We start from the raw sequence: 19,180 nt of genomic DNA on the forward strand, positions 1-19,180 counted from the left end.
CGCATGAACATTTGAGTAACTCCGGTCTATATGCAAAAGCATTAGAGTGAACAGCGCGTCCGTATAGTGAGCCCATCCAACATGGCCAGGTGCCCCGGATGTAGTCACGTGGTCGAAAACAGTCTACAGACCAGTTCAGGCTGCATCCACCTCTGGCCCATAGTCAGATGGACTAGGCTCCAGCATACTCGCAACCATAGTGAGGATACGCAGTACGGAGGATTAATGAACGAAAAAGAAAATCATACGATACAAAACTATTCACAATAGCGTTGTAGCTGAGAAAGAAATCCCAATACAGCTCTTTAGATTTTTTAGTATACACCTTTTGAATGCTTCAGTGCAAAAAAGGGCAAATATTTAGTTTTTGAATATGTGAGAAATATGAGGTCACTGATCTGTAGTAGAAGTGGTACACACACCTGCCTTTGGTGCAGGCAGCATGGGAAAGATTCCCGCTCAGTGATATCTGCCCTCCGACAGCCTGCTGACGAGTTTGGGGTGTAGTCTGCCTCCGCCAGAAGTTAGCTGGTATAGGCTCCAGCTCTCTCCCCGTGTAAATGCAGAGGGGTTGCGTCAGGAAGAGCAGCCAGCATAAAAACTGTGCCAAACAAATATGAGTGTTCATCTGAGAATGACACGTTGTGGAAACCCCTAACGGGACAAGGAATACATTTGTGAGAAATGTGACATGGTGTTAATTTTTATTTTTTGGGGGGTGGGGTTACATTTTCCCTATTTTTACCTTTGGAATCTCTCTCTGGAGAGAGTTTTTTTTTTTTCACCCTACCCATCCACTGTCATCCACAGTAGATTTTTGCTCTGTGTGCACTAATTTCTTTAAAATGTTCAGTTCATTTTTTCAAGTGTTATGAAAACAACCAACAGAGATGTGAAAGTAAAAATACTTACCCATTCCAGAACCAATACTGATAAAGCATAGATAATATCCTGATGCCATATTCCACCCAATTAAGTCAATAGTATGAAATGAAGTGAATGAAGGACGTTTTTATTTACTTTTAATATTTTTTCATTTTTATTTTGTCTTACTTCTCAGGGAGTGATACAGTAAGTCAAACAGTGATTTTTACACAGATGCACAATAAAAAATAAAAAATAATAATAAAAAAAAAAAGCAGTTGGACTGAATAAATTACACATTCTCCAGTCAAAATAATTATTATTTTAAATGCATGACTTACATTTTAGTTCACTAAAATTGCACTTTTGAGGAGCGTTTTATATCTACCTTCTCAGGACAGCAACTATAAAAGTTTATTCATTGACGCATTAAAAATGTTGATTAAAGGTTTCCCAAAGCCATGCTGTATCTGCTTTGTTTTCCGTTATTTTTTTTGGGGTGGGGGGGGTATGAAAAATCCATTACCGTACTCTTTTCGTTAAAATTAAAGAATTAATATCCAAATGATCGAAGTATTGTAACCTTAACATTACCTCAAATTTTAACTTCCGTATAGGTAGTATTTTGAAGGTAGAACCGGAAGTGTTCATTTGGATAATGTGGGCACGTCGTGTCGTGTAGTTAAACTATCGGCCTCGATTGACGGTTGTGTTTTTTTAAAGCCATAATTTCTAAGCTTTTGTCTTTGCGTACATTCTTCTAGAAGAGGGTTGAAGTAATACGAGTTTCTACACCGAGGTACACATTCTATGATGTTAGATACTCACTAAAATGTCCAAATGCTCGCTAATATCTACTTTACGTGAAATTCGGCATCAGTGAAGCTGAATTTAATACTAAATCAGCTTCACTTAAATACTAAATAAATACTAGTATTTAAATCCTTAATACTGTGTTGCTCAAGTTTTTAATTCATACTTTTAAATAAACTCGATTGATTCAATTCTTAAAATATGCATTACATTTCGTTCGTCGTCCTTAAATTCCCCCTGATTAAAAATCCTGATATGGTATTCACTAACATCAAATGTTGATTCAATACCCAGCCTACTAAACTCCAACGATGTCACGTGATTTTCAAATGCATTTTATCCCCTTATACCTAATTGTGTAGTTTTGTGTTTGTCCATTGGTGCTATCCAATGAGGGTCTTGGTGACTGGAGGCTCTGGCTTGGTTGGGATGGCCATACAGCATGTGGTGAAAGAGGAAAGCGGGGGCTACGAAGGGGAAGAGTGGATCTTCCTCTCCTCCAAAGATGCCAACCTCATGTGGGCATAGACTTTTTCAAAATATATTTGCATTGTTACAACTGAAGAACACAACCTCAAGGTTGCTCTGAATTGTCCTTATTCTTGACTTTCTGGTCTTTCAGGAGCATGAAAGAGACACAGGATGTGTTTAGGAAGCACCAGCCAACCCATGTTATTCACCTGGCTGCCATGGTGGGCGGCCTTTTCAAGAACTTGAAGTGTAACCTGGACTTTTGGGTATAAATCAATGAAAATGCCCTTTTACAGTATGTACAGTAGTTTTTATTAATCACCTCTGGCTACTGTCTCTTCTTTTCAGAGGAATAACATGCATATCAATGATAATGTGCTGCAGGCAGCACATGAAGTTGGTGTGGTAAAGGTTGTTTCCTGTCTGTCCACCTGCATATTTCCAGACAAGACCACCTATCCCATTAACGAGACAATGGTAAAAGGCATTTCTGGATATGTGGTGTACTACAGTCACTTTTGGAGTTTTTACCGCTACATAGTTCTGTGACTTCTGTTTTGATTATATCGGATTGTTACAGACAGGGTGGACCTTCCAAGACCACATTCAGTTGTACAACGGTTAGTCTCATATTTTGACTATATTTAAAAGCTTTTCAATAAGAATCAAAGCAATTATTTTGTAAGGTCACTGACTTAGAATTAGATTAACATTTTCTTCTTCTCCTTTCGGCTTTTTAAGTCAAATTAATCAAATCAAAAGCCTCTAATGTCATTTTACGCAGTGCATACAATGAAACGAGTGCTTCTCCACAAGGTGTATACGTGAATAAAATAGAATAAAAATAGAACATCTTGGGTAAAAACAAACGATAAAATACATCAAGGCACAGCAATTGCTAAAATAAATAAATACACAAAAGTGCAGTTGCATAATATTACAGTCCCATTATGTCCATTGGTTTTGATTTAAAGGAGTTGTTGGGTCTGGGGAAAAAAACTGTCTTCGAATCTGGTTGTCCGTGTTTTGTTGGGACCTGTACCACCTGCCAGAGGGCAGCGGGTTAACCAGTATGTGAAGAGTCCTTTACAATATTAGTGGCTCTGCTGTGATAGCGGGAGTTGACAATGTCCTCGAGGGAGATCAGAGAGCAGCCAGTGATTTTCTGGGCACTGTTGATCACTCTTTGCCAAGCTTTCCTTTCCGCTGCTATCCATCCAGCCTACCACACTGTGATGCTGTATGTGAGGATGCTCTCCAAGGTAGTTCTGTAGAAAGCCTGCAGCAGCTTAGCTTCCCAGTTGTTCTTCCTGAACACTCTCAGGAAGTGAAGTTACTGCTGGGCCTTTTTCACCACCGCAGTGGTATTTACAGTCCAGGTGAGTTTCTCTGTGATGTAGACTCCCAGAAATTTGAAGGAGTGGACCTTCGCCACACACTCCCCATTGATGAACAGTGGGACCGGGTCGACGCCGCGCTTCAAGAAGTCCACGATGATTTCCTTAGTCTTTGTGGTGTTCAGTGTGAGGTTGTTTGCAGAACACCACTTTGACAATTTTGCAATCTCCTCTCTGTAGACAGACTCATCTTCTTTTATGACGAGCCCAATCACTGTTGCATCATCAGCAAACTTGATAATGGAGTTGCTGGGATGGGATGGTATGCAGTCACGTGTACTGAGAGAATAGCAAAGGGCTCAGCACACAGCCTTGGGGGTACCCGGTGCTGAGGGTGATTGAGGAAGAGAGGTGTGGGCCAAGTATGACAGACATTGGACGGTTTGTGAGGAAGTCAGCAGCAGACGGAAGGAGATAGTCCAAGGAGCGGGAATTTGTCAACCAAAATGCCTGGATTGTATTAAAGGCTGAACTAAAGTCTATGAAAAGCGTCTTGACATAGTTCCCTTGGGATTCCAGGTGGCTCAGTGCAGTGTGGAGAGCTATTGTGATAGCATCCTCGGTGGACCGGTTTCCCCTGTAGGCAAACTGGTAGGGGTGAAGTGAGGGAGGAAGTGAGGCCCTTATGTGGCGTGCAACCAGCCTCTCAAAGCACTTCATGATCACAGGTGTAAGTGCAACAGGCCTGTAATCATTGAGACTGTCAATGGCTGATTTTTTTGGGATGGGGATGATTGTTGCTGATTTCAGGCAGGAGGGAATGGTTTATTGTTGGAGGAATCTGTTGAAGATTTTCGTAAGCTGATCAGCACAAGCCTTCAGTACCTTCCCTGGCACTCGGTCTGGGCCAGAGGTTTTCCTGGTGTTTATGGTCCTGAGCACACCTCTCCCTTCATGTTCTTGAAGCGTCAGTGTGCTACTGATGGGAGGTGGTTGTGATGAGCCTGTGTTTGATCTGTCAATCTCAAAATAGGCAAAGAAATGGTTTAGTTCCTCTGTCAGCGAGGCGTCTGTGTTTCTGGTACACATCTTATTCTTACTGTTGTATTTTGTGATGTGTTGTAATCCCTCTCACATCTTTTTTTATTTGTTTTCTGTGAACCACTCACTATTTCATTGGTAGGCCGCCTTGGCCAACTCCGATGCCCCTCTTTAAGTTGGCTCTAACAGCACTGTACTCTGACTTGTCTCCTGACCTGAGGCCGGCGTTGGGGCGTTTCAGGAGTGCCTTAGTCTCTCGTGTCATCCTGTCGCTGATGGCGGTGAGTCTGCATATCGACCGGAAGTGGCGAGACTGGAGCTTTGGTGTAGAACACTCTCAAGACTGTAGAGATGATTGTGGACTTCAGGAGGCATCCTTCACCACAGGTGCCCCTGACGCTGTCTTGTGTCAACCGTCGAGACCTTCAAGTCCTTGGGAATTACAGTCTCAAATGGCCTGAAGTGGGAGATTAACATCAACTCCATCCTCTAAAAAGACCAGCAAACAATGTACTTCTTGCAGCTTCTGAGAAAGCACGGCCTGTCACATGATGTGCTGAGACAGTTCTACACAGCAGTCATCCAATCAGTACTGTGTACCTCCATCACAGTCTGGTTGGGGCCACCACTGAAAAGGACAAACTCTGACCGCAACGGACAATCAAAACAGCTGAACGGATTATCGGCACCACTCTACCCACTATCGAGGACTTACACACAATGCGAACTAGGTGCAGAGTGGGCAGGATCTTTTCGGATCTTCCACATCCTGGCCACCACCTTTTCCAGCTCTTTCCGCCGGGAAAGCACTACAGATCAATGCAAGTCAAAACTAGTAAGCATTCAAACTGTTTTTTCCTTGTGGCAATTAAGTCATTAAATTCTTGATCAGCAACCCTACTATTTTCTGCCTTGTGCCATAGTTGGGACACTTCCTCACATCCTGCCGGTTTAATCAGTATTGGTATTTGTAATATGTTTTGTAGACTAGCACTCGATTCATCACTTTAAGATGCCCCCTTTCCACAATTGTCATTGCTTTGGTCTATAACAGGAACCGCGAACGGGTAAAGGCACTGTGCAAGAATAGTACAATGTGGGGTGTTGACACACTCCTGAACTGGTTGCCAGCCAATCACAGGGCACACACAATCACACCTAAGAGCAATTTAGAGTGTCCAACTAATGTTGCATGTTTGGGATGTGGGAAGAAACCGGAGTACCCGGAGAAAACCCATGCTGGGACAGGGAGAACATGCAAACTACACACAGGTGTGGCCAGGATTGATCCCTGGGGCTCAGAACTGTGAGGCCAAGATTTACAGCTGCACCACTATGCCACCCCTAAAGAAACTTAAAAAATTGAAAACACAACACATTTGCCATGTTCAGGTTTTAGTAAGATTATTACCCATTTGTACTCCACTGTTGTTCAGCGAACTAAGAAACGCAAACAACAAAGTGCAGTTGCATAATTTTAGATTACAGTACAGTTTATATTGAGTGGTCTTAACTTCAAGGAGTTGTGTGCTCTAGGAAAAAAACTCTTTGATTCTGCTTGTCCTTGTTTTGTGGGACCTGTAACACCAGCCAGAGGGCAGCACGTTGAACAGGTGGTGACCAGGATGGGAAGAGTCATTAACCATGTTAGTATCTCTGCTGTGATAGCAACAGCTGGCACTGTCCTTTTGGGAAAGCGGAGGGCAGTCACTGATCGTCTGGGCGCTGTTGATCACTCATTGCAGAGCTTTCCTGTCCGATGTTGTACATCCAGTATACCACACTGTGAAGGAGTATGTGAGTACGCTCTCCATGGTGGTTCTGTAGAAAGCCAGCAAGCTGCATTAAGGCTGATGACTGTGATCTCTGCAAACTTTAGGAGTTCGACAGCCGGTTGCGTTGAGATACAGTTCATGTGGAGAGAGAACAGCAGTGGAGAGAAAATACAACTTAGAGAGACCTGGTGCTGGTGGTGTGTGTAAATGAGATGGTGTCTCCTAGCCTCACCTACTGTGCCCTGCCCGCCAGGGAGCTATAAATCCAGTGGCAAATCGCAGGCAAGATGCTGAGCTAGAGAAGCTTGGAGGAGAGGAGTTTGGCGATGATTGATTGTTTTGAACGCAGAGCTGAAGTCCCCAAACAGGATCCTCTCGTAGGTCTCTGGAATGTTGAGGTGTTCTTGGATGAAGTTGAGTCCCATGTCGACTGCATCAGCTGCAAACTGCAGAGGGTCCAGCATGAGCCATTCAAAGGACTTCATGACCACAGAGGTCAGGGCGACAGGTCTGTTGTCATTCAGACCTGAGATTGCATGTTTTTGGGGACTGGGATGATGGAGCATTGGAAACAGGATGGTACTTTGCACAGTTCAAGAGATCTATTGAATATCTATGTGAAGACTGAACCTGGTACACGTAGACTTTGAGTCAAGATGAAGGCACGAGGTGGGGGCCTGCCATTTTTTTAATCTTTTGTTGTTTGAAGATACATCTTACATCCAGTTTGTGGATGGTCAACGCAGTAATCAGAGATGTGACTGGTCAGTGGTCTTACCCTTTGAGGGTGCAGAGTGTGAAAGTCTCGTTTTTAAATCTGTAGTAGATGTTTGTTGTCGGCTAGTCTTGTATGATTCTCAGTTTGTGAGGTTTGGTCGCTCGTAAATGTTTAGTGATTGTAATGCATCCCAAACTGTTTTAAAGTTTTTAGCAGTCAACTGTTTTTCTAACTTGACTGCATAATTTCTCTTTGCAATGTTTTTTTTGTCAGTTGGTTTCTAGCATGATTATACAGGGCCCTATCCCCACTTGGATATGCACCCCCTTTAGCCTGATGAAGTTGCTGAAGTTTGGCACTGAACAACAGTTTATTAAACATGCAAAATGACTTTGTTGGTAAACACACACCTCTGAACAGAAACTGATACAGGATGTGATAATCCCCATATAGTCGTCCAGGCTGCTAACTTTTGAATTTTTAAAGAAACTCCAGTCTGTGCAGTCTAGACTTCATTTGTCAGCCTATCCATTACCACAGCAAACAGGTAGGGGCTCAGTGCTAATACCTGATGCAGTCCCACTCCCACTTTAAATTTCTACAGCACACCTCACCACTGTTCCTCTGCCCTCAGACTGGTCGTTTATTCTAACATATTTCTCTGACATACCCGACTTGTGTATGCAATACCACAGTTCCTCTCATGGTGTTCTGTCATGGGCTTTCTCTAAATCCACAAAGACACAGTGTAGCTCCTCCTGTCCTTCTCTGTACTTTTGCACGAGCATCCTCAAGGCAAATAACATACAGTGAAGAAAATAAATATTTGAAACACCCTGCTAAATTGTAAGTGCATGTCCTCTGTGAGAGTGATAATCTAAAAAGAAAATCGAGAAATCACAATTAATGTTTTTTTTTTTTTTGCGATTTATTAGTGTGATACAGCTGCAGATAAGTATTTGAACACTTGTCTGATCTAGAATTCTGACCATCAAAGACCTTTTAGTCTGCCTCCACTCCATGTATTATCCTGAATCACATGCACCTGTCTCAGGTCGTTAGCTGCATAAAGACACCTGTCCACCCCATGCACTCAGTAAGACTCAAACATCTAACATGGCCAAGACCAAAGAGCTGTCCAAAGACACCAGAGACAAAATTGTACATCCCCACATGGCTGGTAAGGGCTACGGAGAAATTGCCAAGCAGCTTGGTGGATAAAGGGTCCATGTTAGAGCAATCATTAGAAAAGAAGATAAACATAACGGTCACTCAATCGCAGTGGAGCCCCATGCAAGATATCACCTCGTGAGGACTCAATGATCCTTAGAAAGGTGAGGAATCAGCCCAGGACTACACGACAGGACTTGGTCAATCACCTGAGAAGAGCTGGGACCACCGTTTCCAAGGTGACTATTGGTAATACACTAAGACGTCATGGTTTGAAATCATGCATGGCATGGAAGGTTCCCCTGCTTCAATCAGCACATGTCAAGACCCGTCTTAAGTTTGCCAATGACCATTTGGATGATACAGAGGAGTCATGGGAAAAGGTTTTGTGGTCAGATTAGACCAAAATTGAACTTTTTGGCCATAATTGCACTGTGTTTGAAGGAAGACGAATGATGAGTTCCATCCCAAGAACACCATCCCTACTGTGAAGCATGGAAGTGGTAGCATCATGCTTTGTTTTTTTTTTTTTTTTTCTGAACATGGCAGAAGACGACTGCACTCTATTAAGGAGATGATGACCGCAGCCATGTATTGTGAGATTTTGGGGACAACCTCTTTCCCTATGTCAGAGCATTGAAGATGGGTCGTGGCTGGGTATTTCAACATGAAAATGACCCGAAGCACACAGCCAGGAAAACCAAGGAGTGGCTCCGTAAGAAGCATCTCAAAGTTCTGGCGTGGCCTAGCCAGTCTCCAGACCTAAACCCAATAGAAAATCTTTGGAAGGAGCTGAAACTCTGTGTTTCTCAGTGACAGCCCAGAAACCTCTCTGATCTGGAGATCTGTGTGGAGGAGTTGGCCAAAATCCCTCCTGCAGTGTGTGCAAACCTGGTGAATGACTACAAGAAATGTTTGATCTCTGTAATTGCAAAAAAAGGCTACTGTACCACATATTAACATTGGTTTTCTCAGGTGTTCAAATACTTATTTGCAGCTGTATCACACAAACAAATCGTTAAAAAAATCAGACATTGTGATTTCTGGATTTTTCTTTTTAAGTTATCGCTCTCACAGCGGACATGTACCTATGACGAAAATTTCAGACCCCTCCATGATTTCTAAGTGGGAGAACTTGCAATATAGCAGGTTGTTCAAATACATTTCTTCACTGTATCTGCGGTATTCTTTCTAGGCATGAACTACTCTTTCCCATAACTTCAATGCGTAGCTCATCATCTTTATTCCTCTATAGTTCCCACCGCTTTGCAAATTGTGTCTAAAATCCTCAAGGGGTTCCACTTTGAAGAGGAAAACCTCAGGTACTTTTCTGATATTTCATTCATGTAACTCTCATGTGACTCATACTTTATCTCAGGGTTGTCAAACCCATTTTAGTTCCCGGACTACATTTACTATAATTTCACCCCCTTCCATACACACTAAAACATGTGCTAGCATACATGCTACCAGTGTAAGCAGTGTTTAAGTCTACAGTGGTACCTTACGAACATCTTTAGTCACGAAAAATTCAGGTTACAAAATAACCTCTTTGGAACAATAGTGTTTCTTGTTACAAAGGAAAATTCAGGATATGAAATGCAAAAATAAGTGCTGCTATTCACAGCCCCCAAATTCCAACGAAAATAAACACTGTATATGGTTTTGAAAGTGCCGAGATAGAGGTGGTCTCTATTGGCTATTGCCCAGCATATTACTGGCATCCCGTTGGCTCAGAGGGATGTCGCTTCATTCCCATTTGACACTCAAGCATCAACGAATCACACGCTAGCATTTTTTTTATGAGTTTTTCATTTGTTTTTTGCAAGTTTGTTCATCTTTTTTCAGCATGGCCCCCAAGAAACTTTAGGGGAATGAAGTTGTGTATATGCATGCGTACATTTGTATGTACCGTAATAGAGCTCGTGCATCCACGTCACCGAAGTCACGTGACTGGCCATAATGACGGTCTAGCAAAGCATTCTTCAATGCTAAGTCGGTTGGAGACGGCACGAAAATATGTCTTATAGCACCAGAGTTTTGTCCGATACCGGTAAACATTTAGAAGGTGATAAAAAACGAAGTTACGTGGAAAAATTAGAGACACGTGGCATAGAGGACCCATATTTAATGGGAAAATCGATATTTATAGAAGAAAATAAACCGCTGGGATAGGCTTCAGTCCCCATACACGGAAGCGTGTTGCAGCCACACGTTAACCTACGTAAATATCACTGTAACCCACGGTTTATTTTCTTTTTTTTTTTTTTAAACGTATTGGACTCATTTGAGAGCAATCCATATTAAAAAGAAAAAAAAAAAAGTTTGTTGGGGAGAGGTTTACCTAAGTTTTATGTGTAGCCGCAACATCCCCCCATGCATCTTTTTTATTTTTTTTATTTTAACGCACTGTTCTCAAATGAGCCAACTTGGCATTATAAATACTTTTTGGGAATTTGAGACTTAGAGGAATAATTCCCCCCTGAAATGAAGTGATCGCGACACAGTCGTGTGTATTTGGTTGGGCACCAGCCATCACGTTTGATTGCCAAAATCCATCGATCTTTTCTCAACTTTTCTGCCGGTATTCCATAGAATGATCTCTTTGAATATCTGTCTCGTCTGTTGTATCAACCAACAGCACAACAAGTCTTGGGCGTTGTGTATATTCTGCTCTGGTTCTATGTCCCCCACACTGTCGAGCAGCTCTTTTTGACCGGCAATATGGTGCCGTGAAAAGGGTGACGGTGTAGCGCCGGAGAAAAGGAGTCGGAGGCGGAGTGTTGGACACAGGAAAAGAACTTGCTTTATTGTTCGACATCACCAAACTAATCGCATAACGGCGGGAACTCTGTTAACCTTTTACTCCGGAAGCGCAACAACAAAAACAGTCCGTGCGGAACCCCGCACCCCAACTCAAGGTCCCGCGGGTGAATTATGTAAACACCACACAAGCCCCCCCAGAATTCACCCATACTCAAAATCCTTGTGCCGTGGAGGGATGATGACCCGACCCCGGCGGGCGTGCACTGTAGGGGCCGAGGGGGGCGGGGCCGCACTGTCCATTGAGTCACGGGACAAGGGCTCAGGCGGGGTCAAGGGCACCCCGGCAGGCGCAGGGGCACAGGGCAAAGGGGGACGACCCCGGCGCGGGGGGAGGGCCAACCCCAAAGGCTGGGCAATGTCCAGCTGCGCGGGTTTGACCCTGTCCACGGAAACAGTCTCGGGTCTGCCGCCAATGTCCACGAGCAGGCTCTTATCCCCGTGCTCCAGGACCCAGAACGGCCCGTCGTATGGGGGGCGGAGAGGTCCACGCTGGGCGTCATGACGAACAAACACAAAATCCGCAGAGCGCAGGTGATGGGGCAGCCGGGCAGCTGGGGTACCATGTTGCGACGTGGGAACCGGCGCGAACCCTTTTGCGGCCTCCAGCAGGGAGGACCGTTGCCTGGCTGCGGACCAGGGCTCTGTGGCGTCCGGGATGAATTCGCCGGGGACCCGCAGTGGCTGGCCGTAGACGAGTTCGGCGGATGAGGACAACAGGTCCTCCTTGGGGGCGCACCTGAGGCCGAGCATGACCCACGGGAGCTTATCCAACCAGTTGCCGTCCGTCAAGCCGGCACGCAGGGCTGCTTTCATGGAGCGGTGGAACCGCTCGCAAAGACCGTTCGCCTAGGGGTGATAGGCGGTAGTGCGGTGCAGCTTGACCCCCAAACTCTCGGCGACTGCGTTCCAGAGTTCAGAGGTAAACTGAGGGCCACGATCTGAGGAAAGGTCGCACGGTGTCCCGAAGCGTGCAACCCATGTGCCGATGAACGCCCGGGCCACGTCTGACGACGTTGTCGAGGAGAGGGGAACGGCTTCGGGCCAGCGGGTCGTCCTGTCCACCATGGTGAGCAAGTAGGTGAATCCGTGCGAGGGAGGAAGTGGACCTACCAAGTCGACGTTGACGTGGTCAAACCTCCTCTCGGGGACAGCGAAGGGCTCCAAGGGGGCTTTTGTGTGGCGATGCACCTTAGCCCGCTGACAGGCCACGCATGAGTCGACCCAGGCCTGCACATCTTTCTTGAGACCGCGCCACACGAACTTCTGGGCCACCAGCCTCACGGACGGTTTCCTTCCGGGGTGGGAGAGGTTGTGGACCGCCTCGAAAACAGCTCTTCGCCAGTTTGCAGGGACCAGCGGCCGAGGCTGGTCAGCTGAGAGGTCGCACAGCAACCTGACGCCCGAGTCACCAACCGCGACTTCCTCCAGGCGCAAACCCGTGTCAGAAGTCTTGAGGGCCTGCACCCCGTGGTCCGAGGCCTGGTCTGCGCTCATGCGGGAGTAGTCGAGACCCAGATGCACAGTGCCGACGATCGCCCTGGAGAGGCAGTCCGCGACCACATTGGATTTGCCGGCGATGTGTTGGATGTCCGTAGTGTACTCAAAGATGAACGACAGTTGGCGTTCCTGGCGGGCGGACCACGGCTCGGCCACCTTGGACATGGCAAAAGTGAGGGGTTTATGGTGCACATATGCCGTGAACTCACGGCCTTCCAATAGGGAGCGGAAGTGGCGGATCGCCAGCCAGAGGCCGAGGAGCTCTCTATCGAACGTGCTGTATTTGCGCTCCCTGGGGACCAGCTGACGGCTGAAAAAGGCAAGCGGTTGCCCGGCGCCGCCGACCCACTGTTCGAATACGGCTCCAACAGCGTAGTCCGATGCATCGGTAGTGAGAGCGACAGGGGCCCCGTGAGTCGGGTGGGCCAGCATAGCGGCACGACTCAGTGCGGCCTTCGTAGCCTCGAAGGCTTCCATCCTCTCGGCCGTCCATTCAACGTCCCGGTTGGGGGCCTTGTCTTTAAGACCCTCATAGAGCGGGCGCATGATGTGGGCCGCCCGGCGGATGAACCGGTGGTAGAAAGTCACCATCCCCAGGAACTCCCGAGCCGAGCAAGGTCGGGGAAAAGCGGAGACGGCCTCCACCTTTGCCGGAAGGGGGGCGGCGCCGTTCTTGTCTATGAGGTGCCCGAGGAACTGGATAGAGGGCACCCCGAAAACACACTTCGCCGGGTTGATGATCAGGCCATGCTGCTCAAGTCTTGCGAAGAGGTTGCGGAGGTGCATCAGATGTTCATCCTCCGAGGAGCAGGCGACGAGGATGTCATCCAAATAGACGAACACAAATGGCAAGTCCCTGAGCACAGAATCCATTAAACGCTGGAAAGATTGTGCCGCGTTTTTAAGACCAAACGGCATCCTCAGAAACTCGAACAGTCCAAACGGAGTGATTACAGCCGTCTTGGGAACGTCTGAGGGGTGCAAGGGAACCTGGTGATACCCGCGCACCAGGTCGACCTTGGAGAACAAGATTTTACCTGCCAGGTGGGCTGAGAAGTCCTGAATGTGTGGAACAGGGTAGCGGTCGGGCGTAGTGGCGTCGTTAAGGCGGCGGTAGTCACCACACGGTCGCCACCCACCACTCGGTTTAGGGACGATGTGTAGTGGCGAGGCCCACGGGCTATCCGAGCGGCGGACGATGCCCAGACGCTCCATGTTGGCAAACTCGGACTTAGCGACTGCTAGCTTCTCGGGATCAAGCCGTCGGGCCCTCGCGTGGATCGGGGGGCCCTTGGTCTCAATGTGGTGCTCGACCCCATGTTTAGTCGTGGCAGAGGAGAAAGTGGGCCGTGTCAAGCCAGGGAACTCACCAAGGAGGAGTTGGTACTTGGTGCCGTCCGATAGCGAACTGGAGAGACCACCATAAGTCGCCTCATTGCGGACGCAGGCGACCGTGGAAAAAGTCAGTGCATCCACCAGACGGCCTCTCTTAACGTCCACCAGCAGCCCGTGGGCACAAAAAAAATCAGCGCCGAGGAGAGGGAATGAGACATCCGCAGTGACAAAGTCCCATGTGAAGCGCTGACTCCCGAAACACAAGTCCACAGTCCTCATGCCATAAGAGCGGATAGGGGAGCCATTAGCGGACAGTAGGGGTGGCCCATGAGTCCCGCCAGCGGCGTCCTCCGCAGTGGCCGTCAGGACGCTCCCCTGGGCGCCGGTGTCGCAAAGGAATTTGCGCCCGGAAAGGTTGTCCTTGACGAACAGCAGCCGGCTCTTCGCGCCCACGCTCACGGCCGCTGCGAAGCGTGGGCTTTGGCGTTTCCCGACGCGTCGTAGTCGCAAGGGGCGCGGCACCTCTTCGCTTTCGCACCGAAACGGGCATGGAAGTAGCACAAGCCTGTGCCAGCACGGCCGTCGGTGCCGAAGGGGCCCCTGCTGGATGCCACCCCCGCGCCCGAAGGTGAGTAACTGCGCGTCGCGGCCAGCGTCTCAGGGGAGAAGCGCTGGGTTGCCAGGAAGAAACGGTCGGCCTCCTCGGCCAGGGCCCGGGGCTCAGTGACAGTACTGTTCGCGAGCGCCGTCTGAACATGCGGTGGCATATGCCTGAGAAACAGTTCCATGAAAATGAAATTGGGCTCTTCCATGCCCAGCAGGTTTAGCATCATTTCCATGAGTTCGGAAGGTTTGCTGTCCCCCAGTCCATTAATAGCCAACAGACGTCAGGCACGTTTCGGCCGTGAAAGCTCAAAAACCTTGAGAAGGTGAGCCTTGATCCCAGCATACTTATCTCGGGCCGGGGGAGAGGTGATGAAGTTCACTGCTCTGGCCGCCGTTGAGCTCCCGAGTGCTGAGACAATGTGGTAGTAACGCGTGGAATCATCTGAGATCCCGCGGAGGGCGAACTGAGCCTCCGTCTGTGCGAACCACGCTGCCGCGGGCGTCTCCCAAAACTCCGGCAATTTGAGGATGGCGATTGCCATGTTCGTTTCAATCTCGAAAACGCCGGGACTGACGTCGGGGTCACCAGTGTAGCGCCGGAGAAAAGGAGTCGGAGGCGGAGTGTCGGACACAGGAAAAGAACTTGCTTTATTGTTCGACATCACCAAACTAATCGCATAACGGCGGGAACTCTGTTAACCTTTTACTCCGGAAGCGCAACAACAAAAACAGTCCGTGCGGAACCCCGCACCCCAACTCGAGGTCCCGCGGGTGAATTATGTAAACACCACACAGTCACGTGCACGAGCTCAATTCCCGGCCTACAGAGCACACCTGGTTTACAAGCTTCACCGAGTACATCTGTAAAAGAAATACCATTTGGTACATACATACGTCACAGCTGTGTAAAACCTGCAAGTGCCCACATTGAAACACGAGATATTTACAAAGATGTACGAAGAGGTTAATGCTAGCGCGGCCCTAATGCTAACAGGGCCAATGTCAGGTTTACCAATAAGACATTCATTAAACAGGACAAAAAAAGAAAGCAAGGACACTAGTTCAAGTTTGACAGCTCACAAGAAGAGAGGAGGGTAACTGTCACGTACTGCACTCTCTGATTATCCTCTCCTCAGCATGTCTATTTACGTTCAAAACACCCCTTATTTACATGAATGTTACATAAAGAAGACAGGTGAGCAAACCAGTTGGAAATAAAGTGTAGTTGTTTGTTTGTGTGTGGGTGTGGGTGTGTGTGTGTGTGGAAGATTACTGAGTACATAACAGAAACAGGCTCTCCTGGTTCTAACAGTTCTGATGATTAGATGTTTTTGTTGTTGTGCTATCTCCTGCTAAGTGGCTGCCACGTTCTCTCAAGCAGGGCAAAGCATTTCTTTATTGGAAGCAGATGTATGATAATTATATTCACAATTATTCCTTCAGCCGGTTAAAATAAAAGTTTTACCGGTAAATATCACTGAGACACGCCAGTAACACAGCAGCAACACGCTAGAACAGCGCTAACGCTAGTGCAGCGCTAACAGGGCCGGTTAAAGTCACTTCCTCAGCACATATATTCCACCGGTCTAATTCTTACCTTTTCCGCTCGAGTCCCCTTGCGGCTGTTAGGAAAAAATGCACAAATTAGCCACATCAGTGCACAAACAGCAGGGTTGAAAGTGTGTGGAAAAAAGGTCGCGGCTTGTAGGCTGGAAATTACGGTGTTTTCTCTCAGCTCAGTCAAACATTTGCCTGTCCTCCGTCCTCCACGATGCAATTTGTATCTGACACTCACCCTTCTCTTCGTATAGCTGCCCAATGCCAAAGTTGAATGAACATCATTTTTATTCTTCTTTCCATTATGTACTTTTATGTACTTTTGGAGGGGGGGGAGCATGGAACAGATTTACATGACTATTTACTTGTGAAACGCACTTTTACTTGTGAAAAAAAAAGTCACATTACGAAACAACTTCTGGAACGAATTCATTTCGTAATTAGAGGTACCAAATTGCAAATGTTGGAACTCAGTATGCACATGATGTGCACCTCATTGTCTATTTAAAAGAGAATTTAAGACCTTTATGATCATGAAAATACAGTACATTTATAACTTAAAAAAAAAACAAGGAAAATCGGCAAATATGCAGGGCAGCAAACAGTGAACATCATGGCCGCCCTCACCACTTTTTTATAAACTTTGTCCTTCATCCTAGCGGATACTCTTGTCACATAGAACAGCAGACACCTTCCGTCAATTGTTCCATCCCGCTTGGACCCGTTTCTTCACTTCCTTACCACACTCACCATTGTTCTGTACTGTTGACCCCAAGTATTTGAAGTTGTCCACCCTTGCTATCTCTTCTCCCTGGAGCTTCACTTTTCCTCCTCTGCCCCTCTCATTCACGCACATATATTCTTTTTTACGTCAGCTAATTTTCATTCCTCTCCTTTCCAGTGCATACCTCCGTCTTTCTAATTCTTCCTCAGCCTGCTCCCTGCTTTCACTGCAGATCACAATATCTGCAAACATCATGGTCCAAGGGGATTCCAGTCTAAACTAGTCAGCCGATCCATCACTACTGCAAACAGGAAGGAGCTCAGCACGGAACCCTGATGCAGTCCGACCTCCACCTTAATTCTTCTGACACACCAACGTTCACTGTTCTTCTGCCCTCATACATGTCCTATACTATTCTAACATATTTCTCCGCCACACCAGACTTGCGCATGCAGTACCACAGTTCCTCTCTTGGTACTCTGTCATAGGCTTTCTCGAGGTCTACAAAGATACAATTTAGCTCCTTCTGACCTTCTCTGTACTTTTCCACTTGCATCCTCAAGGCAAATAGTGCATCTGTGGTACTCTTTCTTGGCATGAAACCATACTGTTGCTCGCATATACTTATTTCTGTCCTGAGTCTAGCTTCCACTGCTCTTTCCCATAATTTCATTGTGTGGCTCCTCATCTTTATTCCTCTGTAGTTTCCATAGTTCTGAAAATCGCCTTTGTTTTTAAAAATGGGAACTAGCACAATTTTCCTCCATTCTTCTTGCATCTTCTCTCCCGCGAATGTTCTATTGAATAAGTTGGTCAAAAACTCCACAGCCACCTCACCAAATTGCTTCCATACCTCCTGGTATGTCATCAGGACCAACTTTCTTTCCATTTTTCAATCTGTTCAGTGCGTTTCTAACTTCTCCCTTACTAATCAATGCTACTTCCCGGCAAATGTGTTTACTAAATACATCAAACGTCCCTCATGCTCAGTTGCCAAAATTGCACATAGATAACGCCATAAGCATCAACATTCGGCAATGACAACACAGAACAAAAATGCATAAATAATAAGAATTATAAATCACTTTATGTTAGCGGAACATGAGAATAACCTTGTTATTATCTCTTATTTACAATATTTAGACCTTACAAGTGGTCTATCTTTGCTCTGGCTGTAGTTTGGATTTACGGCTGCAGTTTAGCCAATCAGTTCTTGATACTGCACACGTATTGGTAGACATAGAATATGTATCAGATTATTTTCCACATTTAGAAGAGGTCAGATTCTGATATATCCCATGTGTTTGGCTCTCCTGTCAAGATGCATATGTACATACAGTAAATTGTCACTTGAACAATGCAGTTTAATTCAACTTAAATGTTTTTTGTTTTCCCCACCAATATTTTCCACAGATCCATAACGGTCCACCGCATGATTCCAACTTTGGATACGCCTATGCAAAAAGAATGTTAGATGTTCATAACAGGTAAGATAATCAGGCTTACATTCTTGTTGACTTCATAACTGGACTTGAGGACAATGACTTGGCACCATTGCAGGTTTGTTGTCAGAGCTCATAGTGTTGACCTTCAATTTCAGAAGTATTTATCATGTTGTCTGAACCAAGACCGTCTGATATCCTATCGAAGACAATTTGTGCCTGCTCTTTTTGGGGCTCAGAATAATATCTTTCAGCCATTTTTCTGCAATTTTCCTTTGCCAATTACCGTATTTTCTCGTGTATAATACATCCTGAAGTATAATGTGCACCCCTCCAGAAAAATCAGGAAAACCGTTCTACCAATGTACAAACCGTTCTACCAATGTACAATGCGCACCACCAATTTGCTGCTATCGACATGTTCAAAATATCGGGAATTATCTGTATTTCTCTTTTTCTAGGTTTGTTTTTTTCTTGTTTGTAATTGGATTGTTTTTTTAAAAAAATATATTTGCAACAATCATTGATAGTAATCTTTGTATCTGTACTGATGTTGCGGTAATATATATCTTGGGACAGGCCACAGGACATGTTTGTCGTGGTCTCTAATTTTCAGAACATAGTCCCTCAACCAACTAAAATATAAATGCTCAATGATGGCATAACATTTTGTTGACAGTGTTAAACACGTATTATATTCTTAAATAAACAATTTAGTACTGTTTAACTTGAACTTTGTGGAGAAACATTTTTTTTGCATTAAATATTTGTGCAGGAAACATTTGTGCAAAGTGAAGGGTGGGGAACCTTTTCGACTGAGAGAGCCATAAATGCCATATATTTTAGAATGTAATTTCAAAAAGCCATACAGTATTTTAAAAACTAAATACAGGTGTATTTGCGCATTCATGTAAGACCAATACTTTGAAAGTAAAATAAGTTTCTGCATTCTTTTAAATAACATTGGTACGCTGTTGCTAGCCAATGATGACAAAAGTACTTCT

At 45.9% G+C, this 19,180-nt stretch overlaps 1 protein-coding gene across 2 annotated transcripts in view; it reads left to right on the forward strand.

The window, feature by feature from the left end:
* The first annotated feature begins 1,478 nt into the window (after positions 1-1,478).
* Positions 1,479-19,180, forward strand: part of LOC133503069 (GDP-L-fucose synthase-like) — a 42,431-nt gene continuing 24,729 nt past the window's right edge. Inside the window, exons 1-5 of one of the 2 annotated variants that reach the window (XM_061824202.1) lie at positions 1,479-1,663; positions 2,040-2,195; positions 2,300-2,414; positions 2,497-2,625; positions 18,148-18,221. In XM_061824202.1, coding sequence (XP_061680186.1) covers positions 2,068-2,195; positions 2,300-2,414; positions 2,497-2,625; positions 18,148-18,221 — 446 coding nt within the window. In that variant the 5' untranslated portion in view covers positions 1,479-1,663; positions 2,040-2,067. The remainder of the gene's footprint in view (positions 1,664-2,039; positions 2,196-2,299; positions 2,415-2,496; positions 2,626-18,147; positions 18,222-19,180) is intronic. The other variant, XM_061824201.1, reaches the window with a different exon arrangement.

The sequence above is a fragment of the Syngnathoides biaculeatus genome, chromosome 7 (genome assembly GCF_019802595.1).
Source record: "Syngnathoides biaculeatus isolate LvHL_M chromosome 7, ASM1980259v1, whole genome shotgun sequence".
NCBI classification, from domain to species: domain Eukaryota; kingdom Metazoa; phylum Chordata; class Actinopteri; order Syngnathiformes; family Syngnathidae; genus Syngnathoides; species Syngnathoides biaculeatus.